General features: G+C 39.8%; 1 protein-coding gene across 10 annotated transcripts in view; it reads left to right on the top strand.

The window, feature by feature from the left end:
- Nucleotides 1-1,021: 1,021 nt before the first annotated feature.
- The window catches only part of LSM14A (LSM14A mRNA processing body assembly factor), a 46,647-nt gene continuing 34,447 nt past the window's right edge, over nucleotides 1,022-13,221 (top strand). For 8 of the 10 annotated variants that reach the window (XM_055078833.1, XM_024132471.3, XM_028477437.2 and 5 more), the window contains exon 1: nucleotides 1,023-1,310. In XM_055078833.1, the coding sequence (XP_054934808.1) occupies nucleotides 1,190-1,310 (121 nt within the window). In that variant the 5' untranslated portion in view covers nucleotides 1,023-1,189. Of the gene's footprint in view, nucleotides 1,311-13,221 lie in introns of all 10 variants that reach the window. The other 2 variants (XM_024132472.3, XM_028477438.2) reach the window with 1 other exon arrangement.

The following is a 13,221-nucleotide window of genomic DNA, read 5'->3' as shown; positions in this document are numbered from 1 at the left end:
GAAAAACAGTTTACTAACCCTAGATAGTTAAGGTGCATATCAAAAGAATGATTTCAATGAGCCCAGACTCTTACATCTTCCCGTATGTAGAAAAGTGGTAAATTTATTAACTAGAGATGTCTGGTTTTTCTTCAGTTAAGAGTAATCTTTTGATGTTAGGCTACCTGGGTTGTTCTTTTGTTTTCGTTTTTTCAAAAACTCCTATATATCCTGGCTCCTCCCTTACCTCTTCCCAGTAGGCCCTCAGAGCTATCTCAGAGGCTGTCTCCAGGCTTAAATCCTCAGCAAAATCCCGAAATAAAACACAATTCTCAACCTTTAGGTTGTGCTTTTTTTTTTTTTTTTTTAGTTAATAAGGCTATGGCTTATATGAATCCAGAGTTCACAGAACTGAACAAAACTGCAGACAAACACTTGGGATTGGTCTGTGTGCGATGGCATTGAAAGCAATGAGCCTGGATGAGGCAATCTGAAAGTGCTGGACAGAATCCCACCTCCAGGAGCAGCGAAGTGGAGAAGAGGGGAGACTCGCTGGGTAACAGATGCTGTAATGGGGCCATGAGGGTTCCATGAGGGGCGCAGTTGCCTCAAAGACGAAGTGCCTAGGTCTTAAAGGGGCTCACCAGGAGCTTGGAGGCGGGTTGGAAACTTTCCAGGTAGAGGGATCCGCTTTTGCAATGACACCGGACTCAGGACAAGATACAATGGGTCTGGAAATGGCGGAGGCCGCAGCTGAGGTCAAGAGGGTCGCGCGCGCCGCCAGTCCAGCCCACAGTGTCCTGGCGTCTCGAGGAACTTGGCCTCTCCGTGAATCTCCTCTCAGGCCGCGCGGGCACGGTAGCGACAGACCAGACCAAGCCGCGAAGCTAGAATTACTGAGGCTGCCAACGAGTCCGGAGCCGCCCACAGCCGGCCGAGATTCGCGAGAGCGCGGCCTCCCCGGCCCAGCATGCCCCGCGCCGCCGCCGCTGGTGCTGCCGCCGCCGCCGCCGCCGCCGCCGCCGCCGCCGCCGCGCCGCGGCTTGAGGGCGGGAGGCTGGGGGAGGGTAGCGGAGCCGGCGCCGCCGCCATGTTGGGTCTGAGGCGGCTGCTGTAGGCGCCTACGGAGCAAGCGGGCGTGCGGAGCGGCCACAGCGGCGTGGGATCTGCCTCTCTGCGAGCGGCCGGGAGCGGCGGCAGCGCCGGCGCCATGAGCGGGGGCACCCCTTACATCGGTAGCAAGATCAGCCTTATCTCCAAGGCGGAGATCCGCTACGAGGGCATCCTCTACACTATCGACACCGAGAACTCTACCGTAGCTCTCGCCAAAGGTACGCCGGGGCGGGCCTCTGGGTGTGGAGCCGGGCCGGGCGCTCGGGGTTGCGCCCGGCTCTCGGCCCGCGACCTCCTCGCTCCCTCCCTACTCCCTCCGCCGTCCTTCTGAGCGGGGCCGCCCCCTTCCCTCCCTCCGGGCCCCGGCGTCGCGGGCTGGGCTGGGCCGCGGCCTTCCCCGGGCTCCCAGGCTTCTGCCCCAAGGTCCGCGCCTTCAATCCGGGGACTAAGGACCGGGAGCGGGGCGGGCACGGCGGCCCTGAAGTCCAAGAACGGGCCGAAGAACACGGAGATACGCGTTTTCCAACTCCGAAATACGGTGGTTCTGTCGTCTCAGCATCAAACAAAGCCTGAGTATTCAAAGAATTTTTCCGCCTAGTCTTAGTTTGAAGTGCTGATTTGTTGATTCTCCGGCACCCATTTTCTCGCGTTCTTAATTCAATTCGCTGCATATCCTTCAGGTGAACTGTAAGTGATGTGCCCAAACTTTGGATTTCCTCTGCGACGCAGACGGTCTCGAAATGCCATTGGTACCATGGAGCAGATCACATCCCACTTGTCTCCTGTGTGGTATTTACCTGTTAGACCGGAATCCTTCTCCAAACCTGTTGTGCAACCATCTCTTTAAAAATGTTTGCTGCTCTCGTTTCGGCCTTGTTTCTGGAACCCCGGGGGGAAGAAGTGTTCAAGCTTTTTCCGGGACCCTTGTTCACAAGGCAGATCTGAGTGGTCAGTGGGCGCTGACCGACCCCCGTGGAGGCTCCCTGGGACAGAGTTCTGGGGTCGGGGAGGAAGGTGTTCTCCCCAAAATATTTATCATCGCCACAGTCTTGTGGGTTTTGTTTCCGTTTACACGTCTGGGCTTTAGCTCCGCCAGGAAACCAGGAAGAAAATAAACTTTAGATCCTCATCTTAAACCTCACAAGTTTTTGGAACACTTAGGAGAGGGAAACAAGATAACTAAGGTATTGATAATTTTCGCAGCACATGGTAGAGTTATAGAATGAATACGATGGTAAGGAGAGAGGTCCGGCGATAGGAAAAAAATTTTCTAAATCTATTTTTTTTTAAAAAGATTAATCTTTGACCCAGGAGAGTCATTTCGCGGTATCACGCAAGTATTTAATGACATTTTTTTGGATTCTCTGGTACATCCTTTTTAATAGCTCTCGTGTTGGGACAAATCTTATATCTGGGTGTAGGGAGCCTTAAATTATTTTATCTTAATTTTCTTTCCTCTCCCCTCCCACCGACCCCCCCGCGTGCATATTTAGCTGTATAATGTTTTAATTTTTATGACTTTGTGAAATTGTGAAAAAGGTCCTCTAAAATTCTTGGTGAGAGCCACATACAAGCTGAAAACAGTTTTTCTCATTAAAATGGTTTAATAGCTTTTTAAAAAGGCATTGTTTTACCTAATCTGAATTTTAAGGTGTCTTGCCAGTTCCTTCACTCCTCACAAAGAAAAAATCTGTACATTGTAAAGATTTCTAATGTATTCATTTCAGTCTTTTAAAAAAATCTGTACACTCTTTTATGCAAAACCTAAAAAGTCTGTATTTTAATAACGATCTACATTTTTACAAATTATCTTTTCAACAGCTTCTGGGGTCAGTGAACATTTTGTCAGTCTGTAATAGTTAAAATCATATGCAAAACATAATTTGTCCTTTTTATCATGACTTGATAATTTATATCTGTACTTACGGCTTTGATATTTAATCCCACATACATAATATATTCTTTTTTCTTAAGAAATATGAGTTATTTAATGTGTGACAGAGGTTTGGGAATTTGTGTTTTAAAAAAATTGGAGTTATCAAATCTTGATATTATTCTACCTAGCAGTATCTAATCTAAAACTACTTTATAACTGTCCAGTCAACAACCGGGCACTTATTTCAGATTTCAAAATTACAAGTGGGATGTTTGGTCTCAAAATTTTAGAATTTACATGACTTGTTGAGTAATTTGATATCTGAAATTCCACCTTTTTCAAAATTTGGATGAAGAGTGGCAGTATAACAGATTGAAGCCAAAAGTGTATTCATGGATTTTAGAATACTGTATGTTTAGAATACAGTGTGTATTTGAATTTAGAGATCCTTGTTAACTCTTTTTAAACTATGGAGTGAGTTAATCTCTTTAACATTCTTAGAATTCTTTTTAGGATGTTAATTTTTTTCCCCTCTAGGGAGCTGTTTTTTTTTTTTCTTATTGTGAAATATAACCACACATGTTGAAAAGATAAGTAGATAAAAATGAAATATTTTTAAACAAAGATCCTTATAACCACCATCCAGGGTAAGACAGGCATCGCCAACATCCCACAAGCCTTCCACCCCCTGCATCTTCCCATCAACTGCTACCCTCTTAAGCTAGATAGAAATGTTATTCTGACATTCATATTTTATCACTTAAGTTTACATCTCTGAGTGATAGAGTTTTGTCCGTGTTTGAACTTTATATAAATGGAATCATCTTGTATATATTTATTTTGGCTTTTGTTGGGAGATAGTATTCCATCATGCATATTATGTTTATTTCTGCAGTTGTTTTGGATATTCTACAGTTGTTTAAATTGTTTACAGTTTTTGGCAATTATGAACAATGCCTTTGTGAACAATTTGTGTTTGAGTTTACTGATGCATGTTTACATAATTTTCTTTATGATGTGTACTTTGAATTGCAGGATCATGGGGATTGTGTGTCTTTATTAGATAATGACAAACAGTCTTCCAAAGTAGTTGTTTACTAGTTTTTATTTCAATTATTAGTACAGTATATGAAAGTTATAGTTGTTCCACATCCTTCAACAATAATATTTAGTATAAGGTATTTTATGTTTTAGTTCTATCCAATCTGGTGGGTATGTATTTGTACCTGGTTTTAATCTCCCTGATTAAATCCTCACCTAATGAGGTGAACACCTTTTCATATCTTGGTCATTTGGATTTCATCTTTTCGTGAAGTGCCTTTAAAATCTTTTGCCCATTTTCCTATTGAATTGCATGTTTTTTTCTAGAGTTCAGTATTTAGAATATGAATCCTTTGCTGGATGTATCTGTTACAAGTATCTTTTCCCATTTAATGGTTTCTTTTGCTGAATAAAAGATCTTTTAATGTAGACATGTTTATCACTCTTTTCCATTATGGCTAGTGTTTCTTTTCCTTTTTTTTTAAGGCGTTTTTCCCTATCCCAAGTCATGGAGTTACTTTGATTATCTTTTTAAAACTTTTTTTATTTTGCCTTTTCGCATTTAGGTCTATAATACGCCTGTAATTAATTTTGTATATGTTGTGAGGTATTTAAATCTTTAAATTTAGTAAGGGCATCACTTGGCTTTTGTGGTCCAGATTATAATTTAGATTCTTTACTTGGATATTACTTACAATTTAAATCCGTCTGGAACTATAAAATACTCCTGAAATTTTGGACTAGTTCTGTTTGATGTAGTATGTAATTAGGATGACCATATGGCCTGGTTTGCCCTGGTGGAAAGTCCTTGTTTGTGCCTGTTATTCTGGCATAATGGTTAAAACATCCCTTTTCTCTCTTGAAAATGTTGCAGTTTGGATAATCAATTGTATGGTCACACTGTATATAATCAAAAGCCCAATCCCAGAGGTACTGCTGAATGGGTGATGTCTTTTATTTTCTGCTAGAGATTTCACAGACTAGCTCTAGTTCTGTCAAGTGAAATTGAGGTAAGTTTGATGAACTTTAATAGTCTTCTAAATCAATGTCAGGAAGTTTTAAAGGCAACCTAGAAAGACTTTAATGTAGGTCTAAGTATGTTAGTAGATAACCTGGGCTGTAGTTTGTTTCTTATAGTCTTTGTCACAGCTCTGCGTTTTTTTCTTCCTAATACTGATCATGACCTACACATAATCATCTTTGTTTATTTGCATGTGTTTATTGTCTCCACCTTCGCTCCCCACGTAGAATCAGCTCCTGGGATGAACGAATATTTATTAAATGAATGAATAAATGGAAGTTAATTAGCATTTTAGTTTATTAATCTTATAGAAGTCCCTTGGGGATATCTCCAAATTCCATGTTCACAATTGTATCTCTCTCTTTTTTTTTTTTTTTTTTTTTTTTTTTTTGCGGTTCGCGGACCTCTCACTGTTGTGGCCTCTCCCGTTGCGGAGCACAGGCTCCGGACGCACAGGCTCAGCGGCCATGGCTCACGGGCCTAGCCGCTCCGCGGCATGTGGGATCTTCCCGGACCGGGGCACGAACCCGTGTCCCCTGCATCGGCAGGTGGACTCTCAACCACTGCACCACCAGGGAAGCCCCGTATCTCTCTTTAAAATTAAAATACATAGGTATGTTCCCTCCCCCAACAGTAAGAAATTTTGGAGAATAGGGATATAAGAGGATAAAATCTTATGACATGATTTAAATGACATTGTTGGGGAGACAGAGTTTCACCTTATGACTCAAGCTCAATTATAGTTTTCATTTAAAATTTAAGAGAAGAATCAGTTCAGGACATGTGAGGGGATTGCAAATTGATGACATGCATCAATAGTTTGTGGGATACTTCCAATTGTATTTGCACCTGTGTTTGTGAATATGACGCCCAGACACATACTAGATTGCATACCAAGAGATTTCCCACAGAATGGAAGCTTCGTGAAGGCAGAGAGTTTTGTCTCATTCATTGCTCTATCCTCAGTACCTGGAACAGTGCCTGGCACATAGCAGACCCTTGGTAAATATTTGAATAAATGAAAAGGATACTTGTAGTTATTGAAGGTTTCTAATTATGGGAATCTCAAAGTTGGAGGAAGTTTACATTTCCTATAAGCATTATATACGTAGATTTTAAAAGTATTTAAATAAAATTAAATGAAATTCTTATCTAACATATATTTAGTTAGCTGTACCTGGATAATATACCCCTCAAATGAAAACCAGGTTGCCACTGAATTAGGAAAAGAGACTTTGTGAAGAAGAATGATTATATAAGCCAGCTTCTTTTAAAATGATTTGTTTTTAAAATCAAGTGATTGGTGGAGGAATATAAAAGCAGGTAAATTGGTAGTAGATTATTTCCTTATTCATGTGCTAAGTCTTTCCCATTGGCATAGCTTACCAACTTCTTGACTGTTGATTAGCCACATAGTCATAAACTTCAGAGAGTGGGAGAGTTTTGTATGATGGATGAAATGCCTGTGAAGTGCTTTATTGATTTCTTGCATTCTTGCACGAGTTGGGGATCCACATCTAGCAATTCACAAAATCACTACCTAGAACAGCAAAGATCTAGTGAAACTTAATGCTGCGGTTTCTTTTGGTCGCCCTATTTAGTGAGATTGCCAGAACTTGGAGCCTTGGAAACAGTTTGTTGTTGTTGCATGCATAGTCCGCAGAAATTCTTGGTAATTCTGGGAGTCTCGGGTCAAGTGCCAAAAACTAACTGTACATTTTCCAGTGGAGTAAAATAAGCCATGACTTTCTGAATCAGAAGTAAAGAAAACAACATAAAGCCTGAAGAAAATAGTAGAAGGAAGGAAATATTAAGAGTAAAGAGATCTTACCTGTGCATGACACATAGCAAGAATTTTATATTTAACTCAGTGCCAAAGTAATAATAGCAGTAACTGTAGATAGTTTAACTTGAATTTATTACTCCATGATAGAAGGTGCTTTCTATAGAAACAATTTACCTTTCATTTTCTCTAGGATACTTTAAAGTAATACTTCAGTTAGCCATTTTAAAAACTGGATATCATTGAAGTAAGTTTTTTTAATGGATAAAGTGTGAGTTAGTCTGTAAAATATTTTATTCACAAGGATTTTATTCTAGTTTTGTGGGATGTTTGTTTCTGAAAGAAAATGTGACCCAAAAAGCCAGTTGGAATACTTAGTAGCTCTTTGACCTTGGACAAGTAATTTAACCTTAGCTTTAGCTTCATCTTTTAAATAAGGATAATAACACCCATCTTTCAGAGTCATTCTCAGAATTAAATGAGATAATATCAAAAGTTAACTGTTTTATTGTAGGTGCTTAATAGAGAGTAGCTATCTCAGTGTTATTTCCAACCACTGTCTCCATCTTTGTCTAGGTACCCCAACTCCATCAGTCATTCAGATCTATTGTAGTCTATAGTCTGTTGATCTTACTACCTTTCACTGCCTCACACTCCCCTCATAACTTTACTTCCTGCTTTAATTCCACAAGGAGTTGTTACAGTCAGTACAGAGCATATACTGTCAATCCCCCTTTCCCTCTCCCACATTCTTGTACAAGTGTCAACACAGACATGCTGGCCAATTTCACTGTACGTTTATGTTCACTAAGCCCAGCAGTCATGGCTACTTCCCATATATATATATACTGTATTTCCATAGTCCATTCGTTCCATTTTTCTGTATGACTATTCCATTCCTTGTTTTCCTCAGACTTCCACCACCTCTTCCCCCATCTTTGCTTTCAGCCTGTGAACCTTGCTTCCTATTTAATTGAGAAGAGAACAGCAAACAGAAGAGAATTTTTATCAACTTATCCCACATGTACCTAGTTACTTGCATCTGCCCCAAACCTCTCCTTTTCTCTGGTCAATATAGACACACTGTTCTCTCTAAGGCCACCCTTCCACTTGTGCAAGATTTCATCCCTTCTTGATGATTCAAGGACATTGCTCTAGCAGTTCTCTACTCTCTCTCTCCTATGTATTCAGTTTTTCTTTCTCTACCAGATCCTTCCTGTCTACTCACAGATATGCTGTTATTTCACCCATCTTAAAAACAGCAACAACAAAAAAGCACTACTACTCTTAATGCAGTTCTTCTTTGTTATCTACTGCCCCATTTCTCTCCTTCCCTTTGCACCAGAACTCCTTGAAGGAGTTGTCTACATCAAGTTTACCAAAGACTTCCATGTTGCTAAATTCAGTGGTTGGTTCCTATTCTCAGTCTACTTGACTGATCAGCAATATATGGCACAATTGATCTCTTCTCCTTGTATCAGTTTTTTCATTTGATGTTATCCTAGTTTTCTCTAATACCTCACTGGTTGCATCTCAGTCTCCTTTGTTGATTCTTCAACTCCTAAACCTCCAAATGTTGGAGCATGCCAGGGCTTAGTTCGTAACTTCACTCTCTTGTTCTTGCTCTCCTCTCTCATTTTTCTTCTCTGTTGTTTACAAATTATTTCCTTATTTTATCATCTGCAGTCTTCTCTTGATGATTTTATCCAGTTCATGACTTCAAATACTATCTATAGATTACTGTTATTTCCAACCTGTACCCCTCCTCTGAACTCCTGACTTGTATATCCATCTGCCTCCTTAACATCTCCACCTGGAAGGATGTCTACTAGGCATCTCCCATTCAGCATGTCCCAAACCTGTTTCTCCATCTAATCGAATGACAACTTATTCTTTTAGTTGGTAAGATCAAAAACTTTTGAATCATCCTTAATTTCTCTGCCTCTCACAGCTCATACGTGTTTCTGATCCTGTCAGTTCTAATTTCAAAATATATGCAGAATTTTACTTCTTACGACCTCTGCTGCTTTACTCTGTTCCATTATTTCTCACCAGTCTATTCAGAGACATTCAGGGATTCCTGTTTCTTGTTTACAAGTTGACCTCTTAGTTGACTCTCTTTTTCCCCCAGTATTGCAGGGCGCGCGGGGGTGGGGGGTGGGGGGGGATGTGCGGGTGGCAAATTTTCTTAGTGAACCTATCTTTTTGTTGATTACTTGATTGGCTGGCTATATTGTTACAAATTCAGAATTTTTTTTCTGTGGAACTTGCAAGTTATTGGAATGTTGTGTTCTCACATGCTGGTGTTGCTGATGCCAGTCTGATTCTCAGTCACTTTTCTCTCTGGAAGCTTTATTCTTGAGTTAAGAAATGTTACCACACTGGCATGTTTTTTTCCTGAGTGGTTCTCTGTGGATCTTGTAAATCTTGAAAAAAAAAATCTTTTTTTTTTTTTTTTAATTGGGGTATAGTTGTTTTACGATGCTGTGTTAGTTTCTACTGTACAGCGAAGTGCAGTTCCCTGTGCTATAGAACAGGTTCTTATTAGTTATCTATTTAAACATATTAGTGTATGTATGTCAATCCCAATCTCCCAATTCATCCCACCCCTCCAACCGCCGCTTTCCCCCCTTGGTGTCCATACATTTGTTCTATATATCTGTGTCTCTATTTATTTCTGCCTTGCAAACCGGTTCATCTGTACCATAATAAATTTACTGTAACCTAATAAATTTACTCTCTCTGCCTGACTCTCAGATTAGTTTCTCTTCCACCCTGGTGTTTTTTGTTTTGTTTTTTAATTCCTATTGGATACATTTATTTTTAATTAATTAATTTGCTCTTAGAAATATTTTTATACCTCTGTCTGTGGGTTATATGTTTGGAAGATTAAAATAGAAAAACCAACCACAAGGAAGAATGCCCAACAAAGCAAGCTTAGAGAGTCAAGATTAAATTTAGACTGCAGATTGGACATGCTTTTACTTTTTCTTCCTGTTTATAAGTCCTACTAAAACTACATGAGAAGGCCTTTTTTTAAAGACATAAACCCATAAAGGACAAAGTAGATTTGGAAAGGAGACAACAGCAACAAAATTTTGGAGGCTGAAAAACAAATGGATGAGTTTAAATGTCTTCTTAGCAGAATTTAGAAAGCTGCAGACTAAGTAGGCAGTGGATAAAGCCAAGAAGTAAACCTGATTTGCACCCAAACTCCTAAAAGTCTCAGGAATTGGCATCATTATGTGCAATGGAAACAAGGGCTATAGTAATTGTGTAAGATAGAGGTAAAAACTGGAAGATTAACTTGAAATTTGTTTCAACAGTGGTCAGATTTCCAAAGCCCCTTTTGCATTTTACACAACTGGATAGCCATTCCTTTCCAACCCTGGTGCTCTCTGGTGAGGGTAAACTAGAGGTTCTGGAGAAACCTTAGCACATATTGGAGCAGAGGTACCTACCACACTAAAGAGCATGGAGCACATGGGGCATAAGGGAAGCTTGTATCTGCCTGGTGCGTATTATATCCATTCAAGAGAATTACTGAGCGCCTACTATGACTATATGTTAAACACTATGCTAGGTGCTAGTAAACAAAAGAGAACAACAGAGACAAGGTTCTTGAGGACCCAGCAGCTAAGTTAGGGCCTGACAGATAGTCACAATTAGCCACATGAAGAGGATATCTAGGAAGAAGTGTCCAATCCTTGGTCACAGGGAGTTTGCAGTCTGTCAGGGAAGTGAACAGAGACAACTACAACACAAAGTCCAAGACTTGTCCTGACCCACAACACCTTGCAACTCACCTAAGGTAGGACCACACTAGTTGTCATTTAGGTCTTCAGATCAGTCAAGTTCCTTCATATTTGGGGCCTTTTCACAAGGTTCCCTTGACTGGAATGTTCTTCCCTTACTTCTTACATGGCTGTTGAAGAAATGGAACAAAGCAACAGATTGATAACGAAGTCACAAACGAAAGAGGACTAACCGCTCTGGAAAGCTCAAGTCCCATTGAAAATGTGTCAGATAACAGACTCAAGCACTCCGTCCCCTTTTATTTTGCTTCCACTGCTACATTTATCTTTGTTTATTCCGTTTGTCATTTGAACGGCATGCAAACAAGTCTGAGTTTTCTTGGTGGATTGTAAGGAGCCACGGAAAGTTTTTAGCCAATAAAGTGATGTGTCAGAGTCCAGGTTTAGGAAGTTTATGCTGACAGCATTGTGCAAAAATTGGGGGTGAGGGACAATATAAGCGGACAATATTGAGTACAGTTGGAATATTTTAAGAGTTTGGGAAAGAAGAAATACAGACCTAAACTAGTTAAAATAGAGAAGAAAGAGCAGATACATGAGAAATTAGGAGAATGGGTTGGCCTTTAAAGAATTGAACAAGGAACAGGGAGGAATTGAATGATGGTACCTATAATGGTTCCTATTGACCAAAATTGGGAATGGATCAGGAGGGAATCAGGTTTATACTCCTAGATTCTGCTTGAGTATCACCACCCCTGCAAAGCCTTCCTTGATTACCCTAGTCAGGAAGTGTTCTTTGCATCTTCTGTGTTCGTGTTTTACCTTCTATTTTCTTTTTGTGCTTATCAAGCTTTTCTTATTTTTCATTACTAGACCTCAGCATCTTTCCCCCCCTTGTGTCCCTTGTACATAGCAAATTAACTGTTAATCACAGAAAGAATTATTATTTCTGAAAATTCTCCTTGGTCAGAAAATGTGTGGTTGAACTTGACATTTAATAGGAAAAGACAGTATGATAAATTAAGACAGTATTGAGAATATTTTATTCTCTCAGATTAGTAATAATAATTAATAATAATAATAATAATAATAATAAAGCTCCCCACCCAAGTAATAATAAGTATAAACAAATTTTCTTTTGCCATCCTGTGCTTTATAGAGATGTTTCAGGGTATACAATTTCAAAGAGGTCCTTATTTATGTGTTTTGCATTATTACTGTTGTTTTGCATCACCATCTAAATTTTCAGATTGCTTTCTGGTTTTACAGTTCTCTCTTCATGGCACTTTCTAAATTCTTATTCTCACTACTCATTATTCCCTTAAGCTCAGTCTGAAATTCTCATGGTTGAGCAAAGATATGTCTGAGTAAATCTGCATGTATTAGTAATCCAACAGGAGGAAGCAAGTGAAGTTGCAAGAAAGACTGAGCAAGGTCTCAAACCTATAATCGTGGAAGATGACATGGGGTTAAAAGAAATGTATGGGTCTTAGTTCCCCCAAGACTGCAAGGAAGAGGGGAGAAGATGAGTGAAGATAATGAAATGTATTAATGAAAAAGACAAGATCATTTGGAGTCTTTTTAGTCAAACAGGAGTTTACTTTCACTTTTAGAATTAAGTGATAAGGAGTTGGTTTTAAGAATATGTTTGAAAAGGTGAGAGGAAAGTCATCTGGGCCGTGAACTCTGTTATCTTAGAGTCACCAGTGACTGGCATGTGACAGCGCTGAGTAGATTGAGAATATTGCAGAGAGATCAATAGTAATGTCTCTATTAGGGATGACAAGTATGTAGTGGGTACAGGAAGAGATTACAGAGGCTGGGGACAGATGTTTTTATTCGGCGCAATAATATTCCCTAATAGAAGGAAAGTAGTGTGAAGAGTGGACCAAAGGAGAAAGTGCAGGTGTGCAGAAAGCAGAGGTTTGCGGTGACAGGCTGTGGTGTGATTCGAAGACCAGGCCTGAGGAATCTTATTTTTTAAAGCTCCCCGCCCAAGTAAAAAAAATCCAGAGCCTGCTTACTGCTGTCCTGCTGTCAGGGTCTGTGCAGGGTAGTACGTTGTCGAAGAGATAGCTTGATGAGTGAAGATCTTTCAATATTTAAATAATTAAACCTTGTATTAAACCCTTATATAACAGCTATTCCAAATATATAGTATCTCACATAGTTTCAGCAGAAGTTTATATATGATATTGGATTTTCACCAAGAACTGTACTTAAGGATAAATATCAGAAGGAGAAGAAAAATACCAAGTGCAGCTTTTAAATCCATGTGCTATTTTTTCTGTTTGCCCATCCTATTGATGTCCAGCTATTTCTTTTTGCTGTAAATAGTCATTTTCCCATTTTATTCTAAGTAGGTTTATTGTGTAACTTAATTCAATTCCTTTGGTATTAATCAATGCTCAGCAATTTTGGAAATAGCTTACTTAGTAGCTTTTTCCACTGTGGAATTTATTCAAGAAATATTCAAAATCAAAACTACAATGAGGTATCACCTCACACCAGTCAGAACGGCCATCATCAAAAAAATCTACAAACAATAAATGCTGGAGAGAGTGTGGAGAACAGGGAACCCTCGGTTCTAAATGGGACGTGGTAAGAGTCACTAACGAAAACACAATGAGGTGCCTTGAAACGGTAAACATTG

This window comes from Physeter macrocephalus, chromosome 17 (genome assembly GCF_002837175.3).
Source record: "Physeter macrocephalus isolate SW-GA chromosome 17, ASM283717v5, whole genome shotgun sequence".
NCBI classification, from domain to species: Eukaryota; Metazoa; Chordata; class Mammalia; order Artiodactyla; family Physeteridae; genus Physeter; species Physeter macrocephalus.
Note: the sequence above shows the minus strand (reverse complement) of the source record. Positions and strands in the feature narration are given on the sequence as shown.